Below are 15,415 nucleotides of genomic sequence, written 5' to 3'. Positions count from 1 at the left end.
GAAATTTGTGAAAAATATGTTTCTTTCCTCTTTTTATTCTCTCATTTTGTTAGAGTTTTAAAAATGTAATGAGGTTAAATTTAAGATGAGATTTTGATTGTGAGACCCCGTGTACATTCTGTATAGCTTCGGGAAAACCAAAAAATGTTTTACTTGCTTTGTTGCAATATTTGCTGTATTGCAGTAATCTGAAACCGAATCCACAATATCTCCGAGGTATGCCTCTACTTACTAAGAAGGAAATTCCACTGATATTTCCATTGCTTTGGTGATGAGTCACCAGTTTTCAAATTTGGATGTTTCGTATTTTGATTACCTCGGTTAGCCTTCTGCACAAGTGATCCTCCCAGCCATCTTCTGGTGGGGATTCTGGAATGAAAACCCAGTCTGCACCACTTGCCAACGCCGTAATAAGGGCTAGATAACTAGGAGAGGAGTGAAAAAAATGGAATATGAGCAGTTACCATCATTGTGCAAGACTTTAACTAGCAACTTAAACTGCAAGATAGGAAGGTGTTATCTCAAAAAACAGCAGGATTAGAAGCTGTGGTCTCCCAGAGATTGCTGGGGTGCTGTTCTTAGCAGCTTTGGTTAGAAAGACCAATGTTGAAAGATGCTCAGGTTTATTTAATAATATTTGGGAAACAATAGGTTATCAACTCTTGAACTGCACATTAAAGCAAGACTTGGGAAAAAATATAGTAAATCTTATCTTCTCCAGAGAAAACCTGCAGCTTTCTGCTTTCAACACCCAAGTGTTGGGCTGACCTATTCCTCTTTCAATGTTCTTCACAAGCAACAAACTTTCAAATCTATTTTTGATAAAGTGACGTTTTCATGTCTGCTTGAATCCAGAAAAATTGTGACTACTCTTAACTATAATCAGTGGAAATCACCTGGCCTCGAAATCATAATTTACAAAACTGTCTTGATTGTAATAATTGTAGTCAAGCTTAACCACATTTACACTTTGGTGACCCCCTAATCTAAAACTGAAGAAAGATATTCCAATTATCTTCTCATGCCAAACTGGAGGAATTAATCGTAAAACCTAGGGGGGTAGAAGCAAGAAGACTGGACCATTCACACAACCATTATTCATGTATTAGTAATCATGATCTAATAGTTTTAGGGCAATCTTTTCCACATTAAACCAATCTGTGTGTAACAAAACAATTTCCTACCCACAGTGACGTCCCATCACTTCCAGCACAAATGTCCTCTGATGGCTGTAAAATAAAACCAAAGTAAAAATACTGACAGTGACCATAAAACACATTTATTTGCAGTATTCCTATATTCATAATGCTCAAAGCAGGAATAGAAGTAGGTACTGTAGTTTCTGCAGAAAATTAAAAAGAAAAATTCTACTTCTGTGATTTGTACATTTTGACTGATTCTTGATCCAATGTGCTGTTTCTTATTTTGAAAGTTTTATTTACTTTTTTTATGACTGCTTGCTATTCTATAATAAACTATTTGTCAATCAAGTTGGCAAGTGCATCTTCAGCCTATAATAGAACAGTTAGATATTAATATTATTTTCTGCCTATTTTTTCTTTCTGGCCTTGTTTATTTTCTGTTGCATAGCAAAGCGAAAAAAGTTTCTGTTTCCCATAGTGGATTTGATTCCCCCCCCCCCACTTTTCATACTTGAATTCCTGCCCAAATACCATATTGCCAAGTTTCTTGAGGAATATTACAAAATGGTGGAATGCAGTCTCTACGGGCTTTACCTTTGAGCAGTGGTGGTGATGGCATCCACTATCTCCATTATCCTGTGGAGAGCAGAATCTGTACCAATGGTCATGTCAGTCCCGCAAAAATCATTGTCAATAGAACCAACCATGCCAACAATGTTCAGGAAGCTGGACTTTTTGGCTTCGTCTACTGTGATGCCCCCTTAAAGAGAATGGAGACCCAATTAATATCAGCAGAAATTATAAAAATGTCACTGTTGCCATTCATTCTTCATTTGAGGGCGGGAGATGAAAAACCTCTCTCTATAGGCCAGGTGTTAGAAAACAGCATTTTACCCTTAGTTTTACACTAAGAATTGCCACAAAGGAGAAAAATTTGGCTCAGAAACTGAATTACAGAGGAACATGCACAGATATAAAGATATGGGAAGACACTGTTGGCTTTCTCAGAATTACAATAAAGCACATAGTTTGGAATATAACACAGCACACAAACTGTGGCTCTAGTCTAATGGGAACCCTTCAGAGATGCAGAAATGTCCAGAAATGTGAATTTGTAGAGCAAAATGTGATTCAGAGTCCATAGGGATGCCCGCAAAATGTGTTGGAAACATTGTAAGGCAACTGCATTTTTTCCTGCGGCTCACTGCGCAACACTTGGAATGGAGCTATTCGGCTTAAATTATACCCAACAGATTGCTATGTGAACTCTTGTATTTTGAATCTGCATCTCTGCTAAAATAATATTCCCAATCAGGGCAGGGAAATTTGGAGAATATTCCTAATCTGCCTTACTGAGACACTGATTCTAGCCACTGCCTATCCCTTGACCCACCACATCAGATTGGGTGAGTAAAACTTTTATCTTCTCATCAGAGAGCGGAAGTGTTCAAATCTGCAACTAAGTGGATCAAGTAAGGTAAAAAAAAATTGATCCAATTGCAGCAGGGAGGTCACATTTTTGAATCTGATCTGTATTTACTTTTGACCGCAGTTCTTAACTTGCCTTTGCATAACTGTGGTACCTGTCTTAACCAGCTCCTGTAGCAAATTGCTCCATTCTGCTCGGAAAGTGTCTGCTCCAGTCAAACTTCCATCACCACCAATCACACATAGGTTGGTTATTCCTCTCTTTACCAGGTTGCAAGCAGCTTTCAGGCGTCCTTCCCGCTTGCGGAAGTCCATGCACCTAGCACTTCCGATTACTGTGCCCCCCTGAAAGGAGACAAAATGGAGTGTGAACTGGGAGACAATGTGGTTGCTGCTATGATCAAAAGGAAGCCGCTCATATTCACTGAAAAATATTCCACGTATATATTTTAATTTATTTTCTTGAGATCTTTGATTCGGAGTCATATGAACATTATTGGATGTGTCTCCAGAAAGCTAACAGATACTCAATTCAAGGAACTCATTTGTGATCTCCATTGTGCTAGGAAAGGCCAGGTATATCTGCAGGTTCCACTATCTAGTCCTAGGCCAATGAAGAAATAGTAAAACTATTTTTATTGAGATTGACTATATTAACAGAATCTTGCAAGTCTGATTGTGCTGTACCTCTTCCTCCTTCTTGTTCAATGAATTAAGAAGATGTCTGCCTAAAACGCTTTCAAATGATATTTTATTATTTTGGCTTAAAACCGTTTCAGCTCCTGATGTCTAGGCAATGGTTCCTGGTATCTCAACTAAAGCCATTTTCCTTACTCTCTACAATATCACTCAGCTTTCTCTTGGTAAAAGTCCTGTCTCATCCTATCAAAAATAGAATCCCAGGATTCTCCAAGAATAGGGAGATTTTTTTTTTGTATAGTTCACACATATACAGGTTTTTTCTTCCAACAATAGTTCATTAAATAATCCGTAATGGTCTGATACAAATATATTGCTAATACCTAAGACCTCACTAAAGCAGAAATAAAAATTATATAATATGCCTTGGTGTTAAGCATAAACCAAGCCAACATCTTGCAAATTCTATAATACAATGATATAATTAAAAAAAATTTAAAACCCAATAATAATACCAATAGAAGAGAGTATCTGTAGCTCAGGGTTGAACTGTGGAGACCTTACTGCTCTCTGAGCTTGGTTACTTTCTTGCAGATGTTCATCATCCAATAGGTAACATCAGCATCATTGCTACAAGGGAGCACTGATAGTGCAAGCTATTTGCATATAAGTAGAGAACAAACCCCACTACCTTCTAGCACTGATAATGTTACTTAGTTGGGTAATGAAATGCCTGCAAGGAAACAACCAAGCTCAGAGAACACCAAGGACCCCACAATAATAATAATATTGTAATAGTGGTAATGATAACGAAGATGATAATGATGGCTTGGTGTTAAGTGTCAACAAACCAATATTTTACAGAATTCATCACAACATTACCTTAATTTGCAATTCATACTTTAGGAAAATGAAAAAATAAGGCTTATCTTCACTCTGTATAAGATGCTACACTTCTCTTGTTTGCAAGTCCATTACATTGACCTGTAATGTAAAGCATCTTCATGATCACTGAAATCTTCATTGCAAATGGTGGAGCAGTATCCAAGAGTGCATAAGAATGCTTGTAAATATCATTGGCTAAATGATCTGTGGACAAATTTATCCTCTGCGTCTCCAGCCACAGTACAGGGTGTGGATAGCAACCAAGAGATTTAACTGGAACAGAATCCTCTGCAATTCTTGTTTATTAAATCCAAACAGCCTTTCCTCCCCACCAATGCAAGTATGGTTGCAGGCAAAGGTTATCTCAAATTTCAAGTTATTTTAGGCCTCAAGACATTCATTGTGACCTCGGCTGAGATGGTATCATTACATTTAAGACGCTCGACCTTGCCAGCGATCCCAACCAAAGCAAAGGTCACGACGTTCTAATGATCTCAAGGCACCGATCCCTTTAGAAGAGATACTGTAGATCTAATTATCTTCTGTTTGATTAAGTTTATTGAATGTGAGTGGAATGATCAGATTTAAAGTTCATACATTTATGAAGGTAATGCAGAAATGCATAACTTGATTTCTTAAAAATCACACAGATATAATTGCTCCAATTATATTGGGTATTCCTTTCTCTTTATTACTGTAAGGGGTAGAAGGTTAAAACAAACTGGGAGAAAGCTCTACAGGGATTTAATTGTGTAAGGTCAAACAGGTATTTGTCTGGGTGATCAGCTTTCTACTAATCCTCAACATGGAGTCTGGCAAAGGCTTCCTTACTTACATATAGAGCGTATTTTTTATTTCAACTCTATCAAGCCTCATTGTTAGCAACAACTGGGTTGGAAAACTACACTGCTATATTTTCTTTAGGAGCTGGATTTTCCAGTCCATGTTGAAATTCTTATAAAGAATTATAGCAACTAATAATCCTAATAAAATAGTTTAAGCCACTAAGTAATTTGACAAACATAGGCCCCCACCATCATGTAGTCACACATATTCAAATCTTGCAGACAAATTAGAGATTCAAAAAAAGTTAGGGACTTGAAATATTGGTTTTTGGCAGATGCATAACTGCAAAACATATAGGATCTGGGAGCTTATTTATATTTTGAATATCTTAATAGTTGCTGGTCTCTGCGATTCCTTTTATAATTAACTAGCTGATTACCCGGCATTGCCCAGGTATTTATTTATAGGGGTAAAATGTCCAGACCAAACGTAATTTCTAATATTGAATTTTCCCCCTTACCAAAGGGAGTTCCCTTGTTAAGCCATTACCATGGCAACTCCACTGCGCTGCACAGTAGAAGCCATTTTATGGCAGTACAGTAGAAGCCATTTTAAGGCACAACAGGCTGTATCTCAACACACACTCCAAGGAGTTTTAGGGGTGTCTTACCCCCACAATATTTTTCTCCAGAGGATAAGTCATCTGTGTACCAGGTTTGGTTGAAATTGATCGAGGCATTCCAGAGTTATGCTGGAACGCGCGCGCACACAGACACGTACGTTTTGTGTGTGTGTGTGTGTGTGTGTGTGTGTTCGTAGATTTTCACGGGTTCAGGTATGCAGGTCTTGGCATATTTGGGTCTTTTCCCATGTAAGATTGAGAGTATCTTGGCAACGTTTCGACGAGGTCCCACTCGCCATGCAGTAGTTTATTCTGACAATCAAATTATTTAGCTATATACTAAAATCTCCATAGCTTCCAAGCTTATAGTCAGGCTGGTTGGGATTATCAGAGTTGAAGCAGTACATATAAAGAACCCTCTCAGGAAAATCTGGACTGTTGCATTTATTTGAAAGTTCACCATCTGGCTTTCCTGTTGAAGTTTAGTCCAACAGGCCAAATGCCTCCCTCCATGCCTAGAGGAAGTTGGTCTTACAGTACTTCTGTATTAATTATTGCAAGAATGGAAAGTCTGTAGAGATTGTCAGTCATCCAGGTCATGGTTGTCCCAAAGGTGCTTTTTCAGGAGGCAACTGGACTTTCTTGTTTTTTTTCTTTTGAAGACGCTTTTCTTCTCAACCAAGAAGCTTCTTCAGCTCTGACAGGATTCCATTCCCCACTATCCTGTCAGAGCTGAAGAAGCTTCTTGGATGAGAAGCGAAACGTCTTCAATAGAAAAAACGAGAAAGTCCAGTTGCCTCCTGAAAAAGCACCTTTGGGGCAAAAATTGAGAATTTATGAACATAATTTCATGTGCAATATTCTGCTCCTCGTCTTATCTGACCTCTGAGTCTAGGATGCCCTATCAGAAACTTTAATTCCCATTAAAGGGGTGCCACTTTTCCCATAACATTCCTTGCAGCTTTTTTGATAGGCACTGTAATAAACATTTAGCTTCAAATAATATCCCACTGAAACCTGGGTTTCAAATTCACTTGGAAATAGACTGTACCATACAAGAAGTAAGTAAGTCCATTAGCATTGGTGTCTCTTGCCACTCCTTGTTCCTCCTGAAGTTGATAACTTACTAAAATAGCACAAACACTAAGAAGCAGAAATAGAAATTACAAAAACAGATTAAAAATAAAATTAGGAAACATAATGGAGTAGAAGCAAAGGAATACAGGTAGTCCTAAAACTTACAACAGTTCATTTAGTGACTGTTCAAAGTTACAATGGCACTGAAAAAAGTGACTTAGGACCATTTTTCACACTTATGAACTATTGCAGCATCCCTGTGGTCATGTGATCAAAATTCAGATGCTTGGCAACTGGTTCACATTTATGACAGTTGTAGTGTCCTCGGGCCATGTGATCGCCATTGCGACCTTCTAACAAGCAAAGTAAATGGAGAAGCCAAATTCACTTAACAACCGAGTCACTAATTTAACAACCGCAATGATTCACTTAACAGCTGTCAAAAGAAAGGTTGTTAAATGGGGCAAAATTCACTTAATAAATGCCTCATTTAGCAAGAGAAATTTTGGGTTCAATTGTGGCCATAAATTGAGGACTACCTGCATACTTTTTACTCTGGTGCTGTCAGAAACTATGCCCTTGGATCTCCTGGGATTACAACTCCCCAATATCCCAGTGAACATAGTCAATGGGTATTTTGGGAGTTATAGTTCTAAATATCATGAAGACATCAAAACTGTTTTATATCTTCATTCCACTTGAGCTTCAAAGGCCTTTCGGATATCTTAGCTTGAGCATCACTTCTGGTGGGGATGACAGCTCTTTGTCACTTCAAACATGAGTCTGGAAGAATGAAAATCAAGCCAAACTGACTCACCAGCTGCAGCATCATAGATACACTTTCCCATGTTGCTTCTTTAATGTTATCACCGCCATCCACAAGCCCTTGGTAACCCTGGAACAGAAGGCAGAATAGATTATGGAAAATTAGCTAGATAAGGTGAGATACTGAAAAGGAAGGTATAACTAATCTTGGGAAGGAATGAGGGAGCCATTAAGGAGGACCCTATTAAAGAGATTACTCAGAAGAAAGCATGAAAAAGAAACTGAAAATAAAACTGTCTTGATGCTGTTTAGTAGAAGATGGCAGGAGAGAAATGTAAAGATTTTGTTATTACAATTTAACAGAATAAAGAATGTTTCTGATACCCCAGCCAAGCCTTTTCCTAGACCTTGCCTACGTCAAAGGATTGAAAAATACATCTAATTTAATTGCATAAGAGAGAATGCTCAAGGTAAAATGTCTTTTAAATACAGTACAAGGCAGGGCCAGATTTGGCAAAGGTGTGGAATTCCTGTGACATTCTTTAGCAACTGAAAACATTGAACAGGAAGCAATGGAAGAAGAGGCATTCTGAATCAGAGTTCTTGGCATGATTGTAGCGAGTTTGGCATAACCAACACTACACCGCGCTATTCATGCTGTCCCTTTCAATTCTGTTTTCCAGAAACCATTGGTGCGGGAATTAGGACAACATAAGCCAAAAGCATCGTGTCAGCAATATGGACATGGCAATTTGACATGGTCTCCAAATATGCTCAGTGCTAAGCCAAAGACAAGAAGGGTACAAATTCAACAGTGTCCCTAAAAGACACCAAGGGGGTGGAGACACACACAAACACACACACACACCACGTTTTCCAGAATAAAACACAAATAAGTCATCTGTAGACCATAACCCTGGCCTCCAAAATCCCCCTGGACTACATTACCAAAATGTCACTGCAATCCATTAAATAAAAGCAATATAATTTTTGGGGAGGGAGTTTGGGGGTAAAGCATAAGATGTAAATAACTTCTCATCATTCTAAAACATTTTTTTTAAGTCTAACCATTTCACCCATGCTCCAGCAGGGGTCCACAGCAAACACAGTGAAGCAAAAATTACATACATACATACATACATACATACATGCATACATACATGCATGCATGCATGCATGCACAGTGACGTGCAGTCAGGTGAGGCAGGTGAGGCAGGTGAGGCACAGCCTCACCACTCTCATCATGAAAAAACAAGTAAAAGGAAAAAGCTGAGCTAGTTGCTGCCTCACCGTGGATGACTCTGCTTAACCTCACTGGTGCTCTCCCTCCCCAAGTGTAGTGACTTCCTCCCCAGGCCCCCATTCATTTCTCTCTCACACACACACAGCTGGATAAAACTATATAAAAATCTAGCCCAGCTTCACTGATTACAAGTTTGAAAAGGCAACGTGGCTCCACCTGCAATCAAACTACACTTGGGGAGGGAGAGCACAAGCGAGCACTGAGGAGACCACAGGAGGAGGCAGGAAGCCAGGCAAAGAGCCATGCTGTAGTACACACACTTCCCCCCAGCCTCTTTCTTTTGGAAGGCTGAGCTCGGCTCCCCTCCGGCTTCTCTGCCTCTCCTCTCACCCCAGCCTGCCAGCAGGAGGTGGTGGGTGGGCTTTATTGTGTTCCAGGCATTTCCCACCCAGACAGCAGGCTGCATTTGCAATGGTGGAGGTGTTTGGGAAAGGCAGCAGGGGAATGGGGGGGATGGCAGAGGAGCTGCTTTCAAGCCACTGGAAAAGATATCCAATCCAACTTTTGTGTGTGGGGGGGTTTGTTTGAGAGTGAGTGAGAGAGGGAAGGGGTAGGAGAGATAGTCCAATCCAACTTCTGTGTGTGTGTGTGTGTGTGTGTGTGTGTGTGTGTGTGTTTGAGTTTGAGAGAGGGGGAGGAAGGGAGAGAGGGAGGAAGGAGGGGAAGGAGAAGAAAAAGAAAAAGAAAGAAGGACCAAAGGAGAAAAACAAATGCTGTCGCTTTAAATTGGAACTGAGCATGCCTGGCTGTGGAATTCTGGGAGTTGAAGTCCACAAGTCTAAAAATATTTGAAACCCAGCACTGTGTCAGTGCCTCACCAGTCATAAACCTCACCGCACGTCACTGTGCATGCACTAATGTCATGTTAATGCTGCAAATATGCGTCCCAATGCAATTATGCAAACCGAAGAATTTGCCCGATATGCATCTTGCCCGTTTCATCATCTGCCAAGCTCTCCATCTATGTCCCATTCTTTCTGGTGATATGGCCCCACCAAGCTACATTCCTGTGGCCCTCGGTTCTGAAAACAAAAACTAAAGCGTAAAAAAAAAAAAGTCAGTGCTCCCTTTTTTGAGCCTAAGAGCTTCTAAGGTCACAGAGCAAAATATAGTGACATTTTCCCATCTTTCCTTGGACCTTTCCCAGCAAAAAAGAGAGTAAGGACCAGAAAACAAAAGATGGAACATTGACTGCTCCCCCCATGAAAATGCAAAGGTTACAATTACATTCTCATTTGGACCATTCCCATGTCAAAATGCTGAAATGATTCAATAACCAATGTACAAACAGAAATAAGGAGATTATTTTCAACAGTTTGGATTTAGAAGTATACGGCTTGGCCTATTTGGTATGAAGAAGAAAGGTAGAGGGCCCCTCTACAACCAAATGAAGATCATATATGAGACCTCCAGTGGTGGGTTCCTAACAGTTTGGCCCAGTTCAGCTGAACCGGTAATGGTATGATGGCTTGGGTCGCTGGAACCAGCAGCAACTGAAGGCTGCCCTGCCCCTGAACCGGTTCCCCGGTCATCGCTGTCGCCATCTTGTTTTGAGTTCTGTGCATGCACAGAACAATTTTAACTGAACTGTGCGTGCACAACCGAACCAGCAGTAAAGCCAGCCAGAACCCACCCCTGAAGACTTCCATATAGGCACAGAAAATTACATATCAAAAAAATGGGAGAAGTGGTTTGACACATTTGAAAGTGGTATTCCTATCTCTCTTGGCAGATTAAAATGGGGTTGCATCACTATCCGCTATTGTTTGAGTAGATTAGGATTAATTCAGATATTGATACCATACTCACTTATGCAGGTCAGGCTAGCAGGAGTGTTAAATGCCAAGATGTCAAAGCCAGCAATTCCCTTTCTTAGCTAGAGCTGCAAAGCTAACAAAGACATCACCCAGTGAGGGAACCATCCCATCTACTCACCTCATGAACAAAATATACTTTGGCACCAGTGTATATCCCCACTCGGACCACTGCTCGCACAGCAGCATTCATACCTATTTAGAAAGGGGAAAAAAGGAACAGAGGTGGCATTTATACCTGCAAATCACACGTGGAGTATGATTTTGCATAAACTTTGAGCCAGTCGCTCTCTCTCGCAGTCCCATCCACCTCACAGGGTTGTTGTCGTGGGGAAAATAGAAGGAGGAAGGTGTGTGGGATACATTTGCTGCCTGGAGCTATTTGTAAAAATAATAGAAGCAGGATACAAACAAATAAACACCAATACATTATCACTCTGGGATCTGCAAGGCTTCCCCATATCTCTTCCAAAACTGAGCTGCAGAAGCAAAAGATTCCTGAAGGCATTGCTTTTTTTTTTTAAAGGTTATGCTTTCCTTCCAACAAGATCTTCATTTCCTATTAAATCACAGAAGAAGCCCATAGCAAAATTAACCAGATTCCTGGACAGCATTGATTTATAGAATCTCTGGGAGAACTGGCATGGTGTAGTGCAAACTCAACCTTTAATAAAATCAGGCTGGTGTGAGTATTTGGACTACCAAGGTTTGGAGAAGTTTTCCATTGTAGCACTGAATAGGATTACACTTCCATCTTTGGCACGGGTGCATAATTTAGGGATCTTCTTGGACTTACATTTCCTGCTCAAAATATCATAGCAGATGGGAACTGTGGGCAGGAAAGCCTTCACACACAGACAAATCATATAATGCGTCATCTGCCTGCATACTTCTACATACTCTGCATTGATCACGTTGCATGTAGACTGTGGCAATGTGTTGTATATGGGGCTGTTATTGAAAATCACTTAGAAGCTGGAGCGTATTCACACAAAGCAGTATAGGCAGGGCGTCCATATAACATTTTTGCTCTGTGAGCTGCACTGGTTCCCAGCAGGTTTCCAGAACAATTCAAGAGGCTCGTGATCATTTAAGGCAGTGATGGCAAACCTTTTCGGCACTGAGTGCTGAAAAGTTTGTGCAGAAACATCACGCACACTTACATGCTTGTCGGAGCTGCACTCCAGAAAAGCCGAACTTCCAGGTTCTAGCCTGCATGAGCGCCTGACAATCAGCTGACCGGCGTGCATGCGCAGGTCATTTTTTAGCACTGCCATGTGCGCAAAGAGATCATGTTGTGAAAAACATGAACTTCCGGTTTCTGGCATGCATGCGCACCTGACAATCACCTGGCCAGCACGCATGCGCACACTGGTTTTCAGCACTGCTGCGCATGCAAAGGACAGCTGATCGTTCTGCATGCATGCACGCCAGAAACCCAGAAGACAAACAGGCAAGGCCGTGCGTGCTGGGTGACATGGCTTCATGTGCCACATTGGGCACGCGTGCCATAGGTTCGCCATCATGGATTTAAGGTATAGTGCCTTGTTATCTGAGGGGCATCTATGTTATGCAGTTTTAAGATATCCTACCCAACTGGACAGAATTGGCAGGCTTTGATCCCCTCAATTATATAGTACAGTTAGTCCTTGACTTACAACACTTCATTTAGTGACCATTCAACGTTACAGTGGCACTGAAAAAAATGACTGATGGCCATTTTCACACTTATGACTGTTGCAGCATCCCATGGTCATGTAATTAAAATTCAGATGCTTGGCAATTGACTCATATTTATGACGGTTGCAGTGTCGCAGGTTCAACTTTTGCGATCTTCTGATAAGCAAAGTCAATGGGGAAGTCAAATTCACTTAACAATGGGGTTACTAAATTAACAACTGCAATGGTTCACTAAATAACTGTGGCATGAAAAATCTTAAAATGAGGCAAAACTCACTTAATAGATGTCTCACTTAGCAACATACATTTTGGGCTGATAATTGTGGTCATACATCGAGGAGTACCTGTGTCACCTGAGGGGACCCAGCAAGTGGCATTTATCAACCCTGAAGATTCTTAGAGGAATCTATCTACCTTGGAGTTCTGCTTCAAATGGGTGCATAACTTGGAATCAGAGGTGGGATTCAACAGGTTCTGACCAGTTCTGGAGAACCGATAGTGGAAATTTTGAGTAGTTCAGAGAACTGGTAAAAACCAGCTCTGACGGACCCCGCTCCCATCTATTCTCTGCCTCCCGAGTCCCAGCTGATCGGGAGGGAATGGGGATTTTACAGTATCCTTCTCCTGCCATGCCCACCAAGCCGGTAGTAAAATTTGTTGAATCCTACTACTGCTTGGAATGCTGACAACAATCTGTTGCCGCACTGCTTTAGAAAAGTTTCCCATGCAGCTTCATATGGCCCCCATCCCAAACTTATTTAAACAAACCTTAAAATCTGACTAGTCATTCAGGCTTTGGATTAAAGGAGTTATAGACTCCTTCTGGAATGATTGGTCTGGTAGAGTTTGCATTATATTTCCAGATGTGTACCTTTTCTTATTGTTGGTTTTGTATTAGGTATTTTATATATTATATTACGTTGTTTTATATTTAAAATGTCCGGAGTTATGATGTAACTGAATACTTTTAGTTATTTAAAAGAGTACTCCCCCCCCCCCCAAAAAAAAATCAGTACAAAACTTGTGCAATCTGAATACTTTACTTCCAAGAAGATTATCTGAAATTGTCTACTGGAACTGACTAAACTCAGGGAAAACGGAAACGAAGCAAAGTAAGCAAAATTAGCACAGAGAAATGATGGTTTGAGCATGTAGTTCAGATCTGGACGCCCTGAAAATGTACAACAAATTATTCAAGAGTAAGTAAGATTAAGGAGTAGAAAGATGGAACAATGCTCTTCTCCTTGGGGGTTGGATTAGAACAGGGGTCACCAGCCTTTCAGAATTCAGGCACCACTAAATTCACAATTTTAAATCCTGCGGACCACTGTATGATTTTTTTTTAAAGATACTATATTTTTTGGAGTATAAGGCATACCTTTTTCCCCCAAAAAAGAAGGTGAAAATCTGGGGGTGTCTTATACACTGAATACAGCATTTTTGGTCTCCCATAACCCCACCCCCATGCATCCTGTTTTTCACAAAAATGGACGTGCAGAGGGTTTGGGAGGCCTGCAAGGTGCTCTTGGGGGCCTGGGGAGGGTAAAAATGAGCAAAAATGGGGCGCTTTTTGCCCATTTTTGCTCCCCCCCAGCCCCCAGGAGCACTCTATAAGCCTCCCAAAGCCTATGCATGCCTTATTTTATATGAAAAACAGGCCCATTTTCACGAAAAACAGGCTGTTTTTTGCTCCTTTCTGCCCCCCCAACCCCCAGGAGCACTTTGCAGACCTCTCAAACTCTCTGCATGCCCAATTTTTCACAAAAAATGAGGCATATAGATGGTTTGGGTGGCCTGCAGAGTGCAAAACCTTTTTAAAAAAATTACCTCTTCAAAATCTTGGTGTGTCTTATACTCCAGTGCGTCAGTTGGAAATATAGAATTATTTCTGGATATAACTACTGCAGACAAAAATATTAGAGTATAGATAAAATCCGATCCGGGGGGGGGGGAGGGGAGAGGTAAAATGGATGGCATATAAATTTTATAAATTAGTAAATAAAAGGTGTTTTCTTAAACTTGCTTTTAAAAAATCTTACGGAAAGCAACATCACGCTATTACAATCTGGAAATTCTGATGTTCTAAAAAAAACCCACGAAGACGAGGAATATTCTAACAATAGTTTCGAAGAAACGCTATAGATGTATCTGAAAATCTGCCCCCCCCTTTTTTTGGCCCACATTTCCTTTGGAAAATGATATATATTTTCCATTTTCAATAATTTCCAATGATAGATACACTATTTCATTCCAGCCAGGTTATTGGCTGGACTACCTTTCTCTAAGAAATAGCACAGGTTCCAACTTTGTCCCAGACACAATTCCATTTTAATGTACCAAATTAACATATAAGGAATGCTTTGGATACTAAGTACAAATACTAATTGTTACAGTCTGAATTTCCTAATGACTTCTTAATAAGGACCCATGACACTCAAGATCAATGTAACAAATGGGAGCTCTGTGGAGTGCATTTGTATTCTTAGATCAGAGTCTCATTCTTAAAACTTCTCTGCTATCTCTCCTTCATTCTGGAGCGATTGAAATTTCTTGCTACTTACAAGTTACTCATATGCCTCGATCATCCCTAGGAAGGATTGCACATTTTATTTTTGAAATGCTGACATTTAAAGTCAAGTGACTGTAGAGCAGTCTACCATGCCAACTTTTTGCTGGCTCCAAATATACTACACCAGGAGAAGGGATGTAATCCAATGCCAGCCATTATATACCCCCAAACTGTCTCCAGTGGTTGATTGAAACAAGGGGAAAACTCTGCATATTCAAAGCAATAGGTGGCGGTTAGCTACCACTTTAAAAAAGTCTGCTTTGGAGGTAGGAAGATGCAAATGCCCTAGGCACTCAATCAGTCTTACAGAATTGATAAGAAGACACAAACTCAACATTATTAAGGAATATTTCCCCAGCAAAGAAGGAAAATGAAGCCCAGAACCTATTGATCATTTCCAATAATTATTACTTTCCACTGCAACTTAAGAGCATGGAAATGGCTGGCCAAAGGCTTGCCCCAAAATCATTAAATACTTCCTCTCAGAATCAACTCAAAAAAAATGCAGACAATTTGCCATGTGTGAAAAAAGTCTATCTGTTTTTTCTGGTTTTGTAATAATCCCAATTAAACAAAGGGCACAGGAGCTTGGGAATTTCAGGAGCAATAGTGCCAAAAACCCCGGTTAGTGTAGTATATCTATCCTGGATATCCTCCACATCAGCAGTCACCAACTGGTGGCTCGGGGACCACTGGTGGTGTGCA

At 40.4% G+C, this 15,415-nt stretch overlaps 1 protein-coding gene across 4 annotated transcripts in view; it reads right to left on the bottom strand.

The window, feature by feature from the left end:
* Nucleotides 1-15,415, bottom strand: part of PFKM (phosphofructokinase, muscle) — a 48,106-nt gene that overhangs the window by 19,965 nt on the left and 12,726 nt on the right. For all 4 annotated transcript variants that reach the window (XM_081934488.1, XM_081934489.1, XM_081934487.1 and 1 more), the window contains exons 3-8: nt 10,583-10,656; nt 7,397-7,474; nt 2,726-2,915; nt 1,737-1,902; nt 1,185-1,229; nt 317-425 (exon numbers count right to left, since the gene is read on the bottom strand). In XM_081934488.1, the coding sequence (XP_081790614.1) occupies nt 317-425; nt 1,185-1,229; nt 1,737-1,902; nt 2,726-2,915; nt 7,397-7,474; nt 10,583-10,656 (662 nt within the window). The remainder of the gene's footprint in view (nt 1-316; nt 426-1,184; nt 1,230-1,736; nt 1,903-2,725; nt 2,916-7,396; nt 7,475-10,582; nt 10,657-15,415) is intronic.

This window comes from Natrix helvetica, assembly GCF_964273705.1.
Source record: "Natrix helvetica genome assembly, chromosome: 1".
In the NCBI taxonomy this organism is placed as follows: domain Eukaryota; kingdom Metazoa; phylum Chordata; class Lepidosauria; order Squamata; family Natricidae; genus Natrix; species Natrix helvetica.
Note: the sequence above shows the minus strand (reverse complement) of the source record. Positions and strands in the feature narration are given on the sequence as shown.